At 35.9% G+C, this 17,182-nt stretch overlaps 1 protein-coding gene across 14 annotated transcripts in view; it reads left to right on the forward strand.

Moving 5' to 3' along the window:
• PHF20L1 (PHD finger protein 20 like 1) overlaps positions 1–17,182 on the forward strand; it is an 84,786-nt gene that overhangs the window by 35,473 nt on the left and 32,131 nt on the right. For all 14 annotated transcript variants that reach the window (XM_004265310.4, XM_049700321.1, XM_049700320.1 and 11 more), the window contains 5 exons: positions 1,349–1,601; positions 3,753–3,941; positions 4,203–4,409; positions 10,896–10,952; positions 12,208–12,315. In XM_004265310.4, coding sequence (XP_004265358.1) covers positions 1,349–1,601; positions 3,753–3,941; positions 4,203–4,409; positions 10,896–10,952; positions 12,208–12,315 — 814 coding nt within the window. The remainder of the gene's footprint in view (positions 1–1,348; positions 1,602–3,752; positions 3,942–4,202; positions 4,410–10,895; positions 10,953–12,207; positions 12,316–17,182) is intronic.

Consider the following 17,182-nt stretch of genomic DNA (forward strand, 5'->3'; position numbering starts at 1 on the left):
GTAAATTCAAGAATAGAAATGACAACTCAATGAATGAGACACTTGACACCAGCCCTTTATGTGGTATGTCCAACATGCCATCTGTAGCACAAAGGTGCCATACTTAATACCAAATATTCACTTTTTTTCCACCAAAATTTGAGTGCTTTATAAATATTTTTAGTGGGAACAGAAAGCTGTTTGGTCCCCAGACAATGATCTTCCATATTCCAGAGAACTGCAGACTGCAGACCTGATGGTCATCCCTCACAAAAGATATGGAAGTAAAAAGGTATCTTGGGGACAAGCATGTTGTTCATAGAGCTAGTAGTTTGGTTCTTTATAAAAACCTATTCTAGTATAGGTTTTTTTTAAAAAAGTGTATCTCATACTTTGCTCTCAGATAACATATATCAAAAAGAGATACAGTATAGGCATTCCAACACCGTAGATTGCAAATCCATCTAATGTGGCTGTTCTCTGATGTCTTAGGACACATTCACATATAGTTTTACATATGTAGGACATTTTACTGCCAAATGAATGAAGATATTCTTTATGAAAGAACTGACAAAGTTCTAATTTTTTTTTAAAAGTATCAGTTGGCAGGAAGAAGGTAAAAACTCTCATCTAAGAATGCGACGTATTTTGTTTTTAAATCCAATGTTTTTAACTTACACTTGGTTTTACTCCTTGTTTTTTTTTTTTTTGTTCTTGTTGTTGTTGCTTGTTTTGTATTGTTTTTTAGTCTTTTAACTCTGTATTGCTGGTGGCTTTGATTTCATGATGCATTATGCTTATGAAACTCTAGCTTTCAGCATTAAAATGAGTTAAAGATAATGTTTCGTTAATTTGATCATTGTTTTCCTGTTGAGATCTTTCTTTAAAGGGAAATTGTCTACTTAAACCTCTGCATTGAACTCGATAAAGGAAATTATTTTATAAAAAAAAATCTGAAAGTCAGAAGCTTAAATGTATTCCTCCAATGCTCTAAAACTTGAAAATGCTGTTTATTTACCTAATTATTATCAATGTCATTGGTAATTACGGTGTCAAAAGAGGTATATTTTAACTCAATACGGAACATATTTGTCCAGTAAGATAACATTTTATTTCTGAGAATATTATAAATAATACATTTTAAAAAACCTAAATTTAGACTACAAGTTGACAGCATCCCTTTAAAGACAGCCTATTCAACTTTTAGTTAATAATTTGTGGGGTTCTTTTTGGTTTTTCATTTGTAATAGAAATGTTATATGTTGCTTAACAATGTTTTTGGATACTAAAGATGCTTAACAGTCAAAATAGAAAACAACAAAAATGAAGAAACCAAAATAAAAATATCAATTTTTTATTATTTATTCAGGCGATTTCACCTAAACCTCAAAGTCAGAAAAAAAATGAAGCTGACATTAGCAGTTCTGCCAACACTCAGAAACCTGCACTGTTATCCTCAACTTTGTCTTCAGGGAAGGCTCGCAGCAAGAAATGCAAACATGAATCTGGAGATTCTTCTGGGTGTATAAAATCCCCTAAATCACCACTTTCCCCAGAATTAATACAAGTCGAGGATTTGACGCTTGTATCTCAGCTTTCTTCTTCAATGATAAATAAAACTAGTGAGCACAGATTTTTAAAAAATAGTTACTTATCCTATAAGATACATTAAAAACAGTTTGGTTGTAGTTATATTGTATTTTTATGAAGTTGCATTTTAAAAATTCAAACTTAAGTGGATATGATAGGGAAGACTTGAAACTATTTTAGGGGCAAAACCCATTTACATTTCTGACTGATGTATTGTACAGAGGTACAGTGACTATACTGCTGGTTAAGAAACCTTAGCATTTAATAACCAAATTCCACTGTAGTTTGACTCTCCTCAACTAATAATCCAAGCACAATGAGAGGCCTGATTCATTACAAAAAAACAGAACAAAACCATTATGAGATACAAAAAGACCCATAGTGGATGTTTTCCTGAACTCCTAAGACTATTCTTATGGATAGATTTAGTTACTGTCCCCAGTTGTCTGTACCCTCTTCGGCAATACATTTTATTCAGTTCTTATTGTAGGATTTAGAGTGCAAACTTCAGTTTAATCTTACTGATGAAAGAAGAAGATTGCTTCCTTGATCTTATATTTAAAGATTTTACTGTTTCAATACCACTAATTTTTCAAGAGTTAACTTGGTCTTTTTTAAATAGCCTATTGACATGGGTTTGGATATATATAAGACAAGATTTGTGTTGACTGTGTGTTTCTCATGTTTTAGTATTCTAAGTTAGAGACATATGAAAAATAATTACCTGAAAAGTCACCGGGTAAAAGATAATTTTGCTGTTTATACAGTGAATGAATTAGTAACCTGATTATTAAATGAATATGACACATTTCCTCATGAACTTCTCCGTATCATATCTTCCACAACAATTAAAAATGGTGACATTGAGAAGACGTCTATCAATCAAATATATTAACTTCCTCTTGCATTCCATTGCTATATTCTTTTTGCCAAACCATGTTTTTCAATTTTTGATCAGGTTTTGGTACTTCTTTGTTTTGTTTTGGTTCTTTTTAATAAATGAGTAGAAATGATGGAAACAGAAAAACTCAACTGTTTCTTTATAAGCTTCATTTCATTATGGCATTTATCATGAAATAATATCATTAGTAGTCACTACAATGTCACATGACATTGATACGTATTTTATTTTGCAATTGTTTTGTATTTTGGTATTATGACCAGTGTTACAGCAATTGAATTTTATTCTTTTTTTTTTTTCAATTATCACCATGTCTTTTCCATTTTGACTTTTGTAAAATTATTTTTAAATACCCAAAGCGTCAACCTTTTTAAACTACTCATTTCCTCGTGCTAAATTAACATGCATATATTGGCTTATGTAGTCCTGCCTGTTCTAAATCATCAAACATATTTACATGCCGTGTAGAAAGAAGAAAATGAAAGGTTAAAAAAAAAAATTTCCAAACTTCTGTTAATACATAGCTAGAAGATGCTCAAATGGCTCACCAAGTTAGTTTTTTAAAACAAAATAAAAAACACACGAGGGCAAGAACAGTGTCATATTCTTTAAAAATCCTCGGGTTTTGCCCATAATGAGTCCTTAAAGTTGTTTGTGTTCAATTTTTTTTAATGAATCAGGCCCAAATATATGTTTATAAAAATCCATTTGCGGGAATGAGGGTGGGATAAAATTACTTACATTAGTTTTACTTTGGCAAGTAAAGCACTAACTCTACAATGCATGTCAGATTTTTGTCACCTATGCCCCTGCCTTTTTTTTTCTTAGAGTTTCTAGATTTGTAATGTAGCAAAAGGGACATATATATATATATATATATATATATATATATATATATATATACACACACATATATATATATATGTATTTTTTTTAATCTTTGGCTATACAGAGATTATTTTCCCAAAGGAAAAATGGCAACTAACAAGGATCTGCAATTAGAGAATTAACTGTAGTCTGTTACTTGGGAAACTACCTGAAATTAATGTTCCATGTTATTTTCTTTTGGTTCTAGTAGGCTTTAGATTTTAGAAGTTTTGATTAACCCTTGTGAATGGGGGCAGTTTTTGCCTTTGATTACTTTTGGAACATGCCGTTCCTTGTGGATACCTTACAACATCAGAGGGCAGAATTTGAATCATTTTTCCCATTTTTCTCCTTAAGTATTATAAGATGATCCTGGCATGTATCTGCTTCGTGAACATTGAAGATCTTTTTCTAGGTCCTCCACAGCCTGTGAACCCCCCTAGACCTTTCAAGCATAGTGAGCGGAGAAGAAGATCTCAGCGTTTAGCCACCTTGCCCATGCCTGATGATTCTGTAGAAAAGGTTTCTCCTCCCTCTCCAGCCACTGATGGGAAAGTATTCTCCATCATTTCTCAAAATCAGCAAGAGTCTTCAGTACCAGAGGGTAATGTATATTGCTTTTCTATAGAACCAAACATAAAAGAAGACAAAACACTGAGATAAAGATTATTAAAATATTAAGAAATTTCTGCTTTTTCCTTAACAGCTTTTGGACTTATAAGCACTTCATTTAATTCTACAAGTATTTATTTAGTGCCTTCTTTATTTCCAGGCACTGTTTAATTTATATAACATTTTAATCCACATGGATATTAACCGAGACAGTGTATTTATATTAACATATTACATTCTTTATTTTGTGTAGTGCCTGATGTTGCACATTTGTCACTTGAGAAACTGGGACCCTGTCTCCCTCTTGACTTAAGTCGTGGTTCGGAAGTTACAGCACCGCTAGCCCCAGATCCCTCTTACTATAATGAATGCCCCAGGGCAGAAAAGGAAGATACACAGATGCTTACAAATCTTTCTTCCAAAGCAGTAACTGATGGAAGAGGAGCTCCAACAGCATCAGGTAAAAAAGATTCATTTTACAAGTTAGCTAGGCTTGCATTTATACAGTAAAAACAGTTTGATGTATAATTACATTATTTTAATATGTAGTTCCTCTTTATAAATACTTCTCCATAACATCTGTGGAAGATAGGGTTTCTCAGTCTGTTTAACGTCCTTTTGTGTGACCATTTACTATCGTATTCTCTGGATATACTTCTTAGTCACTTTAATCTACTTCCTTCTCCCTACTTCTTTCTTATATCCTGTTTCCACTAAATAGGAATTATTAGAGCTAAATATAATTACAGAAGTTTCTTGGTTTTGAAGCCAGAAAATAACTTAATGGGCTCAATACTTAGGTTTAAGGATTTAATAGAATTTAATATTTAAGAAACACTTAGCTTAAATTAATTTATATACCTGTATCTTACATATAATCCCATATTTTGGAGCAGAATCTCCAAAATTTAAATGTAATTTGTTGTAATGTTATTTTGGGAGTCTAATGTGTAAAATCAGCCCTACTCAGTAAGACATTTTTTGATGATTTTATGACACTTATTGTAATCTGAAATCGTGCGGAGGTATTTTATCAAGTTGATGTTTTAATCTAACAGAATATTAGATTTATATTTATTTATATTTCCCTTATATGGTTACATTGTTTTACTTGGAAGTTTTATAGAATTTTAACCTCAACCAAAGAGCCCCTAGAGTAAAAGAAAAAAAAAGGCAAATACTAATTTCAAATGCTTTTCCAGTAAATTACTAATTTGGAATTATCAGTAGATGGATAAATAAGGTGAATTGAGTCAGTTCAGAAGTAGGGAAAAACATAAAACTGTTTTTTGATTAGCAGCCAGAGAGTATTGGGATAATCGATTTTAGTAGTATCTTCTCTGAAACCACTTTATCAAATCCTTGGGTGAAGTATAAAATAGAGCTTGCTCTTTTCTGGTGGTGGTGTATATTAAAATAAAATGACTGAAGTAACTTAAGCATACTTCTTATATTACTGCTGTTACCTTCTTGTTCCTTCTTTCAAAGTGAAAGTGTAACTAATATTAAACATACAGTGTTCTACAATTCCATTAATCAATAAAAGATTGAAGTTATTTTGTACATGATAGTGTTTCCATATCTTGTTTTAAAAAAATCAGAGCCCAAATTTGAAGATTTGTAGGCTTTGAAACATTTCTTGTCATTTCCCAAAACTGATCCATTGTCTTTGGACAATTTCTAAGCCCCTTCTATCTGTAGGGTGATTAATTTTTCTTTTCCCAGTTTTCACAAGATTTCTGAATTACCTTTAACCCTTTGAGATACTTTTCCTGGTGAAGTTCTTATGAGTCCTTTAACAATCTGGAATTTGTTGCTGTACTGAATATATGAAAAATATGTTCAAGTTAAAATGATATATATTGGGCTTCCCTTGTGGTGCAGTGGTTGAGAGTCCGCCTGCCAATGCGGGGGACGCGGGTTTGTGCCCCGGTCCAGGAGGATCCCACATGCCGCGGAGCGGCTGGGCCTGTGAACCATGGCCGCTGAGCCTGCATGTCCGGAGACTGTGCTCCGCGACGGGAGAGGCCACAGCAGTGAGAGGCCCGCATACCGCAAAAAAAAAAAAAAGATATATTCATTGGGGAATTTATTTTTATTTATTTATTTTTTTAAATGATAAAGTCATTAGTTTTTAAAATGTGTGTGTGTGTATATATATATATATATTTTTTTTTTAATGTATTTTTTGTTGTGTTGGGTCTTTGTTTCTGTGCGAGGGCTTTCTCTAGTTGCGGTGAGCGGGGGCCACTCTTCATTGCGGTGCGCGGGCCTCTCACTATCATGGCCTCTCGTTGCAGAGCACAGACTCCAGACGCGCAGGCTCAGTAGTTGTGGCTCACGGGCCCAGTTGCTCTATGGCATGTGGGATCTTCCCAGACCAGGGCTCGAACCCATGTCCCCTGCATTGGCAGGCAGATTCTCAACCACTGGGCCACCAAGGAAGCCTCCAATGTGTATATTTTTAATTTATGTATTTAATTTATTTATTTTTGGCTGCTTCGGGTCTTCCTTGCTGCACGTGGGCTTCTCATCGCGGTGGCTTCTTTTGTTGCGGAGCATGGGCACTAGGCACGTGGGCTCAGTAGTTGTGGCTCATGGGCTCTAGAGTGCAGGCTCGGTAGTTGTGGCACACGGGCTTAGTTGCTCTGCGGCACGTGGGATCTTCCCAGACCAGGGCTTGAACCTGTGTACCCAGCATTGGCAGGCAGATACTTAACCACTGCACCACCAGGGAAGCCCGGGGAATTTATTTTTAGATGTGCATTTGAAAACGTTTGTATTTTCTTTTATATAGCAATAGTAACAAGCCTGAAAGATAGATGAATGTAAATAGCTGTATAATAACTAAGTTATCTTAGTTGAATGATGTATCCTAAAATGTCAAAGTAGTGATTATACATGGAAATCTTTAATTCCAGTGATTTTGTGTCTAATCAGAGTACTAGCCTAGTGGTTTTTCGTTTTCCCCCCAGAATTTCTAGTATATTTGTGGAGATGTAGCTAATTATCACTGGGGTGTGGTTCTTGTTTCTCATAATGGTTAAAAAGTGTACTGAGGTAGAGGGAAGGCACCATATTTTTTTCCTTTTTAAGTATTCGAAAACTACTTGAGAAAGTCAAAGTTGTAAGATAGTTTGCTGGAAAAGTGAAAGGTAGAGAGGAGTTTGGATTTATAATGTGATGTATTTGTAAGTTTGTTGAAAAATGAGGATCATCTTAAGTATGGTGATAACTGGCAACTTTAATTGCTTAAATCAAGGAAATGCATGGATTTAAATGTTAATTACTGGAAGTCCATTTGTTAGAGGGTTGAACACAGTCACAGCATTTGAATGCGGGGTTTGGGGGGGATTCTGATTTATTTCTATTACCCCTTTTCATTTTTTGTTTTTTGAGGGAAGTAATGGAATTCAGGTCATGTTCTAATTGGACATCTTTTGATTAAAACCTTGTGAACCTGTCTGACTTGCACTGAAATTCTCAGTGGTCTGCGTGCTTTTTTCTCTCAACACTTTTGTTAGCTACCCTCTCGAAACTGTTTCGTAGTATTTGTTGGCCTTCTGTCTGCTTCCCAAGTTGTCTTCCATCTGCAGTCAAAGTACCAGGAGTTTTGTTTTTGTTTCTTCTTTCTTTTTAATTTTTTAATCTGTTTGCTTGGTTTGTTTCATGTTAATTATAAAAGTAAATTTTGTTACTGTTGAATTTTAAAACTTCTGTAGAAAGCATTATTTACCAGAACTTGTATCAAAGACATTTTCTGGGGGTATTTTTTTCAAATTGGAATTTTGGGCGTATTAAGAATGATGAGGATGTTAGTCATTAACTGTGAAATAGTTTAACAGACTTAGAGTTTTACTTTTTCGTGTGAGTGGTATGTGCATGCTCATATCACAGTCATGGTAAAGAATTAATGAGATTATGCAAATTATCCAATTATTATATACATGTGTTCTTAATAGGTTAACACTTGTTTTTCCAGTATAGATAATGAACTTGCCCTAATCCTCTGCATTCTTCCACTGGGAAGCATGCATAGAATATGACTAATCAAGGTTAAGAATACTACTGCCCTGCCGCCCTCATTACCAAAAACAGTCATTGTTGCCCTTGTAAAAATCGATGCCTTTGTTTTTATTTTATTATCAGAATACTTTCTCTAACAGAGCCAACCAGTTTTAGGTAAGGATAGAGTGTTAGTTCTGTTGCTAACTGGGATGTTAACTAGTTTTCTTATTTATCTACTGGATATATGTACTGATATAACAAATACTGAATTACTCTGAGTCCTTCAAGGAGTTAAAATATGGAAGCTTAGTGTATGGACGGGTGAGACAATAACAGTCACATTCTGACTTGTGGGGACACCAATTTCACATTTACTTTCTAAAAAGCCTTTTTGTTTTAAAGTGTTTTTCAGTTTTTTTCCAGAATTGTACAAAACAGAACTACAACCAGAGACTCCGTAATCTCCCTCCACCCCACAGCAGATGTTCATGGCTTGTACAGAGCCTGGGGTTTCCATGGAGAGTCTCAGGGATAGCCGCCTTTTTTGCCAGGAGAATCAGATATTTCGCACACTGCCAAAACCTCTCCACATTACTGCGCCTTGCAGGATGTGAAAGCAGGCGTGGCTCAGAGATCTGTCACTCTTGCTTTAATCTAAAGCGCTCCATTCAGTTTTTTTATTGTGTTTTTCATTTGGTGGGGGGTGGTTGTATTATGTATTGGAATATTACATAACATTTTGACGAAAATGTTCTGTTGATAAAATTTAGTGTAAAAACCAGTATTCTGTAAACTAATATCCACGTACTTTGGTTCCCAAATTCTAGTGCCTGGTGAAATAAGGACAATGTAGAGAACTTCTCATAAAATGAAATTGATTCTTTTGTAGAATTCTTGAATAGATCTATTTTTTTTTCTATTTGGGCATGGGTGTTTTTTAAAGTCCTGCCATTATTGCATATAGGAATATTTATTTTAATATCCTTAATTGTGTAAAATGTTGACAAGCCTTTCTCAGTTCCCCAATTTTACTTGCAAAATTTTATCAGTTAAGAAATATAAAGGTTTGGGACCCACCAGAACATGTGAAAACAATCTAGAACTGGTCCTCCTGAAAGCACTCTGCTAGTTACTGAATCTGTTCTGCTGTGCTGACCTGTTTTCTGGAGCTGAGGTTCAGGACCATTTTACTTGTCTTCCAAGTACCTGAGGGATCCCACACATTCTAGTCAGGAAAGGCAGCCCTGTAAGGCAGTTCCTTCCATTTGAATCACCCCAGGGGATTCTGGCCTTGCTCCACCTTTCACTCTGGAGATTCAGTGCTCCTGGGGATTAGGGAGGGACCTACAAGGCAATAATCATGATCAAGGGCTGCTTCTGGTATAGCTCTACTATCACAGAGGATTTAGAAAGCAAATCTCTTACTGTTTCCGTTGTAAATGCCTTGTCATTTTCAAGAAAATTGTGTCAAATTTGTGGAATTTTCATGGCATTAATTGTAGTAAACAGTAATTAGTAAATTAACAGTTTAAGTGAGGCATTTGTTCAACAGTTTTGATAATAAGGAAGTTTAATTGTATTTCTCTTTGCTCTGATGTCCTTTTCATTTTTTTGTCATAAGAAATCTTTTTGTCATGGAGATTATCAATATATTTACTTAATTTGAAACTTAATTATTAGAGCCTTATTAGCATTTAATTCAAGTTGAGTGGTATTTTTACATGTTTATTGTGTTTTATTTAAATTATGTAAATTATTTGCAGTAAGATGAATAAAGTGCTAGCTTTTTTGATACTGTACTGCAGTGATTTAAAAATCAGAGAACTCATAACTGTGATATTAAAGCACAATTTAATAGACTGAAAGTGTATTTTAAATGCACTAGAGTGTTTTTCTTAGATTAACCCTATACACACATAAGATATTAGCATTGGCAGTGGTTGAATATGAGTTGAGAAGCTTGGTTAAGTGTGTCTGTGTCAGCAGCACAGTTCATGAGGTACACTATTGGTTTAAAAATGTATTTTGGACTATTAGGTAATAAAACCTAAGTGCCACTAAGGTTGAATATTTTGTATGTGATAATAAGCCTTTATATCTTACATTTGGATAAAGACCAAAATAATTTATAGAATAATTCTGTTTTGGCTTTTATCGTTACCTAATAACACATTCATGATGAAGTTCAAAGGTACAAGTTTGTTCTAGGCAACAGAGGTTAAATATTAGTTTAAAAATTTTATGCAGATTGTTGAAAACCAGTATAATTTAATGTGAAATTTAATATTTCATTTGTATGACTGGAATAGCATTTTGTCATAATTGTCACAGGAGCAGAAATGTTACGTGGACCTACCACTGGAGTGCATTTCAACATGGACTGCCAAAGGCTGTGATGCCAGAGTTGATCTTAACTGATTGCCTAGTGCATTTATCCTAACATTTTTTTATGTTCAGACCCATATTTATGCTATTTCTAGAACTGATGTAGTCTCAAATTATTACCCCACCATAAAGGAGAAAGTGAGAAAAAAACACTTAGTAGTTATCAGACACTAAGCATTTCATCAATACACATTTTGACTCACCTTATACTGATAACAACAGGAGGTAGATGATGCTCTTAGTCCTATTTAGCAGATAAGGAAACTGAAGCACTGAGAGATTAAATGATTTACTCGAGGCTGTGAGCTAATAAATGGTGGAACTAGGAATCTAATCTGAGTAGTCTGAGGGAACAAAAATCATTCTTAATTTATTATTCCTTTGAAGTAAGAAATCCCACTTCTTTGTTACTAGTTCAGGCAATAAAATAATGTAGACCTTTAGGGGAAAAGAGTCTTAGGTAGAGTTTTGTGAGCAATTGTAATTTAAAACATTGTCCCATACTTTTAATCCTTTCTGACTAAACTTACATATTTTTCCCCTAAACCCGCAGGAATATCGAAAACAGAAAAAAAAGTGAAATTGGAAGAAAAAAGCTCAACTACATTTGGTATGAACAGAAAGTAATCTTTAAGCAAAAGGCTATAGATGGCTTGGCAGTGGGAGGACATAGTCTGTCCCTTACTTTTTACCTGTTAGTGCTCCTTTAGGTGTAAGTGATCATCTGTTTTAGTGTTTATTAGTATTATTCGGCTCCAAATATGTGATTTCTTAAATACATATCTTGCAGTAGTATGGGTATTTTTTGTCAAGGGAGCCTAAGGCTTTCTCTGAGAACTTGATGTTTTTGAACATCTTTAAAACTATGACTGTTTAAAAATAAGCTACCATTTAATATTATTGAAACTTAGAGAATGGATGGTAAATTAAAATAGCCTTTTTTTCAGCCTTTTTTTTTTTACTTTATAAAAAGTTACTAAGTTTTCTGCTGTCTTTTCTGTCTTAGGTGCTATAATGACTGAAAGTTTTTCTGCTATCTTTTCTGTCTTCTGTGCTATAATGACTAAAAGTTTTGGAATAATGGATAATAGTATTAAGTATTCTACAGGTTAGCTACCTGGAGCTTGAGTTACTGAAAGTTGGTTTAATATGGTTGATAAGTTATGGGCTAAACCTTTCTGAGTTGGAACAATAGTTGAATATATGTGATGAATTAATTTTAAATAAAATACTCTAGGAAACTGTTTTAACATCTGTTCATTTTCTTTAAAGTGCATATGATTGGGAAAAAGGAATATTTTAAAATTTGGGGACAAAATTTAGTTTAATGAAATAAGTTTTTTTTCTTTGTGCTTTTTATTTTCATTCTTGTATACACTGGGAAAGTATTGAAAGACTGAAGGAATTATTTGTGGAAATGATCTAGTTTTTTTGTTTTTCCAAAGGAAAAAAATTCAAGTTTTTTTTTTTTATTTTTTAAGCTTCTAGTATATTTTCTCATTAAATTTTGTGTGGAAATGCTGAGTCTCCTCAGTCAGGTCTTTCTTAAGTTATGGAGTTTATTTCTTGCCACATCAGGAAACTGAGTTATATTACTCATTTAAAGATTTTAACTACTGTCTGTGTTAACTTTAAGGTGTCAGGAGTTGGGATTTCTCAACACTGCTAATGAAGATCCCCTCTTATAGCCCAATAAGCTAATCAGGAGTTCCAGACTCATGACAGGAACAGTTTAATTGAATCCATCCACTCTGGGCAGGTGACTGGAATAGCTGATTAAAACATAAATGCTGCTTTTAGGTTAACCACAGAGGAACAAATCAGGATCAGTCATGATTACTAACTTACTCACTTTGGTCATTTAGGTAAGAGAAAAGAAAAGGATAAAGAAAGAAAAGAGAAGAGGGACAAAGATCACTACAAACCAAAGCAGAAGAAGAAGAAGAAAAAGAAAAAGAAATCTAAGCAGCATGGTAAGTCCAGTCCTCCCTCAGTATCCGGTTGGTGGGGAGGGGGATTGGTTCCAGGACCCCCAGCGGATACCAAAATCCACTGATGCTCAAGTTTCTTATATCAAATGGCATGGTATATTCAGCCCTTCATACCTGTGGTTCCATATCCTTGGAAATTGAAAATTGATCCGCAGGTGGTTAAATCCCCAGTCGCAGAACTTGTGGATACAGAGGGCTGACTGTATGCTAAAATGGTGATTCCCGTTTTTTTTGTTTGTTTTTTTGCGGTATGCAGGCCTCTCACTGTTGTGGCCTCTCCCGTTGTGGAGCACAGGCTCCGGACACACAGGCTCAGCGGCCATGGCTCACAGGCCTAGCCGCTCCGCGGCATGTGGGATCTTCCCAGACTGGGGCACGAACCCGTGTCCCCTGCATCGGCAGGCGGACTCTCTACCACTGCGCCACCAGGGAAGCCCGTTGATTCCCATTTTTAAAAATTCTAAGATGCTTTCAACTGTCCTTTTCTACCAAAATTGTGGTAGGACAATATTCCCATGTTCTTCACAGCTGAGAAGTTCCTGTAGTAGCTTTCCCTTGTCTTGCTAATTTTGAAAATACGCAGCTCTGTTTTACTACAGTCTGTAAGTTAAGTGGTTTGTAAATTAATCACTGCAACTGTTAGAGTGTTTCATTGCCAGCGTTGTGGTGGACTGGATACCCTGACCAAGTACCCTTCTGTGTACTGAAGGAATTATTCTCAATCTGGAATCTTACAGTCCCTTGAATTAGCTTTCAAAAATGAGGGAAAATATTTTTAGAAAAACCTGGAAAAAACCAAATTATTTTTCTATCAATAGCCTGTCTCTAAAGGATGTCCTTTTAGATAGTCATTAAAGCAAAAATCATTCCTGGAGATAGGAGGTTACCATATAATGATAAAGGTTCAGTTCACTTTATATCTTTCTAGACATACAATTTCTGAATTTCATGACAAGAGTAACATCCTCATATCTTTCTTAGTAATTAATAAATTAACAAAACTCAAAAGTATCTGTAAGGATACTAAGAAAGATGGCAGCTGCACAGTTGATCTAATAGACCTGTCCAGGACACTGAACTCAGCAGCTGCAGAGTAGACAGTTTTATCAAACAGACACAAACATTTATTAAAATTGACCATGGGGGGCTTCCCTGGTGGCGCAGTGGTTGGGAGTCCGCCTGCCGATGCAGGGGACGTGGGTTCGTGCCCCGGTCCGGGAAGATCCCACATGCCGCGGAGCGGCTGGGCCCGTGAGCCATGGCCGCTGAGCCTGCGCGTCCAGAGCTTGTGCTCCGCAACGGGAGAGACCACAACAGTGAGAGAGGCCTGCTTACCGCAAAAAAAAAAAAAAAAAAAAATTGACCATGGGATGCAGCTTCAAGCAAACCTCAACACATTTTAAAGATATTATAGTTAACTAAAATCAGTATTGAAAAGACAAAAAGTCCCATATGTTTAGAAATCAAGCAAAATATTTTTATATAATTTATGGATGAAAGCACAGTACCAAAGGGAAAGTAAGATGTTAAGAACCTGACAGGTGATGAAAATGTTATATATATGTCAAAACTTGAGAATGTAGTTAAAATGGCACTTAGAAGAAGAATATATATTGGTGTACATGCTTATATTAGAAAAGAAGGCTGAAAGTCAGCTAAGTCTCGAGCTTAAGAAGTTAGAAAAGAATAAGTCCAAAAAAAGCAGAAGTGAATATGATTAATGAACATATGAGCAGAAATTAATAAGTTAAAAAGAAATGCTAGGAAGAAATGAACAATGCCAAAATTAATTTTTTTGTAAAAAACGAATAAGATCAACAAACCTCCGGGAAGGCTGTTAAGAAAGAAAAGACAAAATGTACAAATAAACTATATTAAGAATAAAGAGAACATAACTACAGATGCTCCAGACATAAAAATAAGATAATGTAAACAACTTTATGCCAGTGAACTTGAGAGGTTATTTGAAGGTATGGGCAATTGGCAGAAACCAAACTTATTCAGGAAGGTAGAAACCTGAATAGTCTTCAAACCTTGAAAGAAATTTAATCAGCATTTTAAAATCTTTTCACAAAGAAAGACATCCTGGTCCAACAAGTTTTGCTGTCAAGTTCTACCAAACATTAAAGAAGCAGATTATTCCAAACTTACATAAATCATTTTAGAATTTAGAAAAAGAGGGCGCACTCCTGTAGTGGGATGAATCATGTCCCCCACAAGTAGGTGTCCAGCTCCTGACCCCCATACCTGTGAATGTGACTGCATTTGGGAATAGGATCTTTGCTGATATAATTAGGATTGAGGTCATCTGGGTTTTGGAGTGAACCCTAAAGCCAATGACTGGTGTCTTATAAGAGAAAGGAGAGGGGGATTTGAGACACAGGGGAGAAGTCTGTGCAAACACATAGGAAGTGCTTGGAGTGATGCAGTTCCAAGCCAAGGAGCTTGAGCCACCAAAAGCTGCAAGAGGCAAGGAAGAATTTGCCCCTTGAGAAGTCAGAGGGAGGTGGCCCTGCTGAGACCTAATTTTGGACTTCTGGCCCCCAGAACTGAGAGAGAATAAATTTCTATTGTTTCAGTCCACCAAATTTGTGGTAATTTGTTGGGGCAGCCCTAGGAAACTAATACAACTCCAAATTCACTTTAGATGATTTAAATAACTTTGCTCTCAAAATCAGAAGAGAACGGTATGGGAAAGGACGATCACGGGCTCTTCTTATTTATGGACAAAGATGTGAAACACATAAATAAATGTTATGGAATTAAATCTAGCAGTATATTTAAAAGTATGACTGCATAGGTTTGGAATGCAGAGTTGGTTTGACATTAGAAAATCAATTAATGAAATTCACTACAGTAACATTACAGTTTTGATAAATGTAGAAAAACCATTTGATACATGCATGTGTACTTATGTTTGAAAAAAAAATGTGACTAGCAGATTATAAAACTTTATTTAGAAATGTGAAGAAGGCCTAAACAAATGGGAAATAATTCATGTTCGTGGGGTTGTAGATTCGCTATTGATGTCACTTCAAATAAATCTATAGGTTCATTGCTGATTCTAAAACTTAATATGGAAGAGTAAAGAGCCAAAAATAATACAGTCACTCTTGAAGAAGAATAAGGAGAAGAATTACTGTTCAGTTATAGTTATTACAGCAGTGAGGTATTTTGAAAGAATAGATTTATTAAGAACAGGATAATCCAAAGCAGATTCATACATATTTCAAAACTTGGTTTATTCAAAGCTGACATCTTAGTATAACAGGTAAGGGATGAAGTTTTCAGTAATTGGTATTAGAACAATTTATAATACATATGGTGAAGAAGAATGAAAATGGACTCCACCTTACACCGTACACAAAAATCAATTCCAGGTTGATTAAAGACTTAGTATGTGAAAGACAATATTATAGAACTTTGGAAGTATAGGAAAACATCTTTATTATATTTGGGCAGAGATTTCTAAACAAAAAATGCTAACCCGAAACAAAAAGGTTGAAAATGTGACTAGACTGAAACGAACTTTGGTTCATCACAAGCATTATAAAGAGGGTGAAAATGCAGCACAAACCATAAGAAGATACTGGCAATGCAAATACCTGACAAAGCATTAGTATTCAAAATATATTTCAAACCCTTACAGATCAAAAAGGAAAAGAAAACCCGGTATGAAAATGGACAAAAGGTTTCAACAGGTATTTCACAGAAGTGGAAACCTGAAAATGATAAAAATGATTATATAATACAGTGCTCACTCTTATGAGCAGCTGCATAATGCAGTTTTCAGAACCTGGTGAAATCTATTTCCTATCTGCCACGTGGGTGGAAATTACAAGGTGGATGATGTCAGACGTTGCTGAGGAGATGGAGACAGCTGTACGACTGCTATGGAAAAGCAGCGATGCTTTTCTGATGAGAGTAGAGTTGACGATGTGCTTACCACATGACCTCACATTCCTAACAAAACTCACACAGTAGGTATATCAGGAGACACATATAAGAATGTTCACAGCAGCACTGGCATCGGCCCAGGTGTCCACCTGTCCATTCAGTGGACTCCGTATCACTATGTAAATAAATGGATTATACCCACTGGAATCTCATCAACAAAATGGTTAAGCTACAAATCAAGTCACTGAATTGGTTCAAGATGGCAGAGTAGAAGGATGTGCTCACACTCCCTCTTGCGAGAGCACCAGAGTCACAACTAACTGCTGAACAGTCATTGACAGGAAGACACTGGAACTCACCAGAAAAGATGCCCCACATCCAAAGACAAAGGAGAAGCCACAATGAGACGGTAGGAGGGGCGCAATCACAATAAAATCAAATCCCATAACTGCTGGGTAGGTGACTCACAAACTGGAGAACACCTATACCACAGAAGTCCACCCACCAGAGTGAAGATTCTGAGCCCCACATCAGGCTTCCCGACCTGGGGGTCCGGCAACGGGAGGAGGAATTCCTAGAGAATCAGACTTTGAAAGCTAGTGGGATTTGATTGCAGGACTTTGACAGGACTGGGGGAAACAGAGACTCCACTCTTGGAGGGCACACACAAAGTAGTGTGCGCATCGGGACCCAGAGGAAGGAGCAGTGACCCCATAGGTGACTGAACCAGACTTACCTGCTGGTGTTGGAGGGTCTCCTGCAGAGGCGGGGGGGGGGGTGGCTGTGTCTCACCGTGAGGACAAGGACAGTGGCAGCAGAAGTTCTGGGAAGTACTCCTTGGTGTGACTCCTCCCAGAGTCCGCCATTAGCCCCATCAAAGAGCCTGGGTAGGTTCCAGTGTTGGGTCACCTCAGGCCGAACAACCAACAGGGAGGGAACCCAGCCCCACCCA

The sequence above is a fragment of the Orcinus orca genome, chromosome 17 (genome assembly GCF_937001465.1).
Source record: "Orcinus orca chromosome 17, mOrcOrc1.1, whole genome shotgun sequence".
Lineage (NCBI taxonomy): Eukaryota > Metazoa > Chordata > Mammalia > Artiodactyla > Delphinidae > Orcinus > Orcinus orca.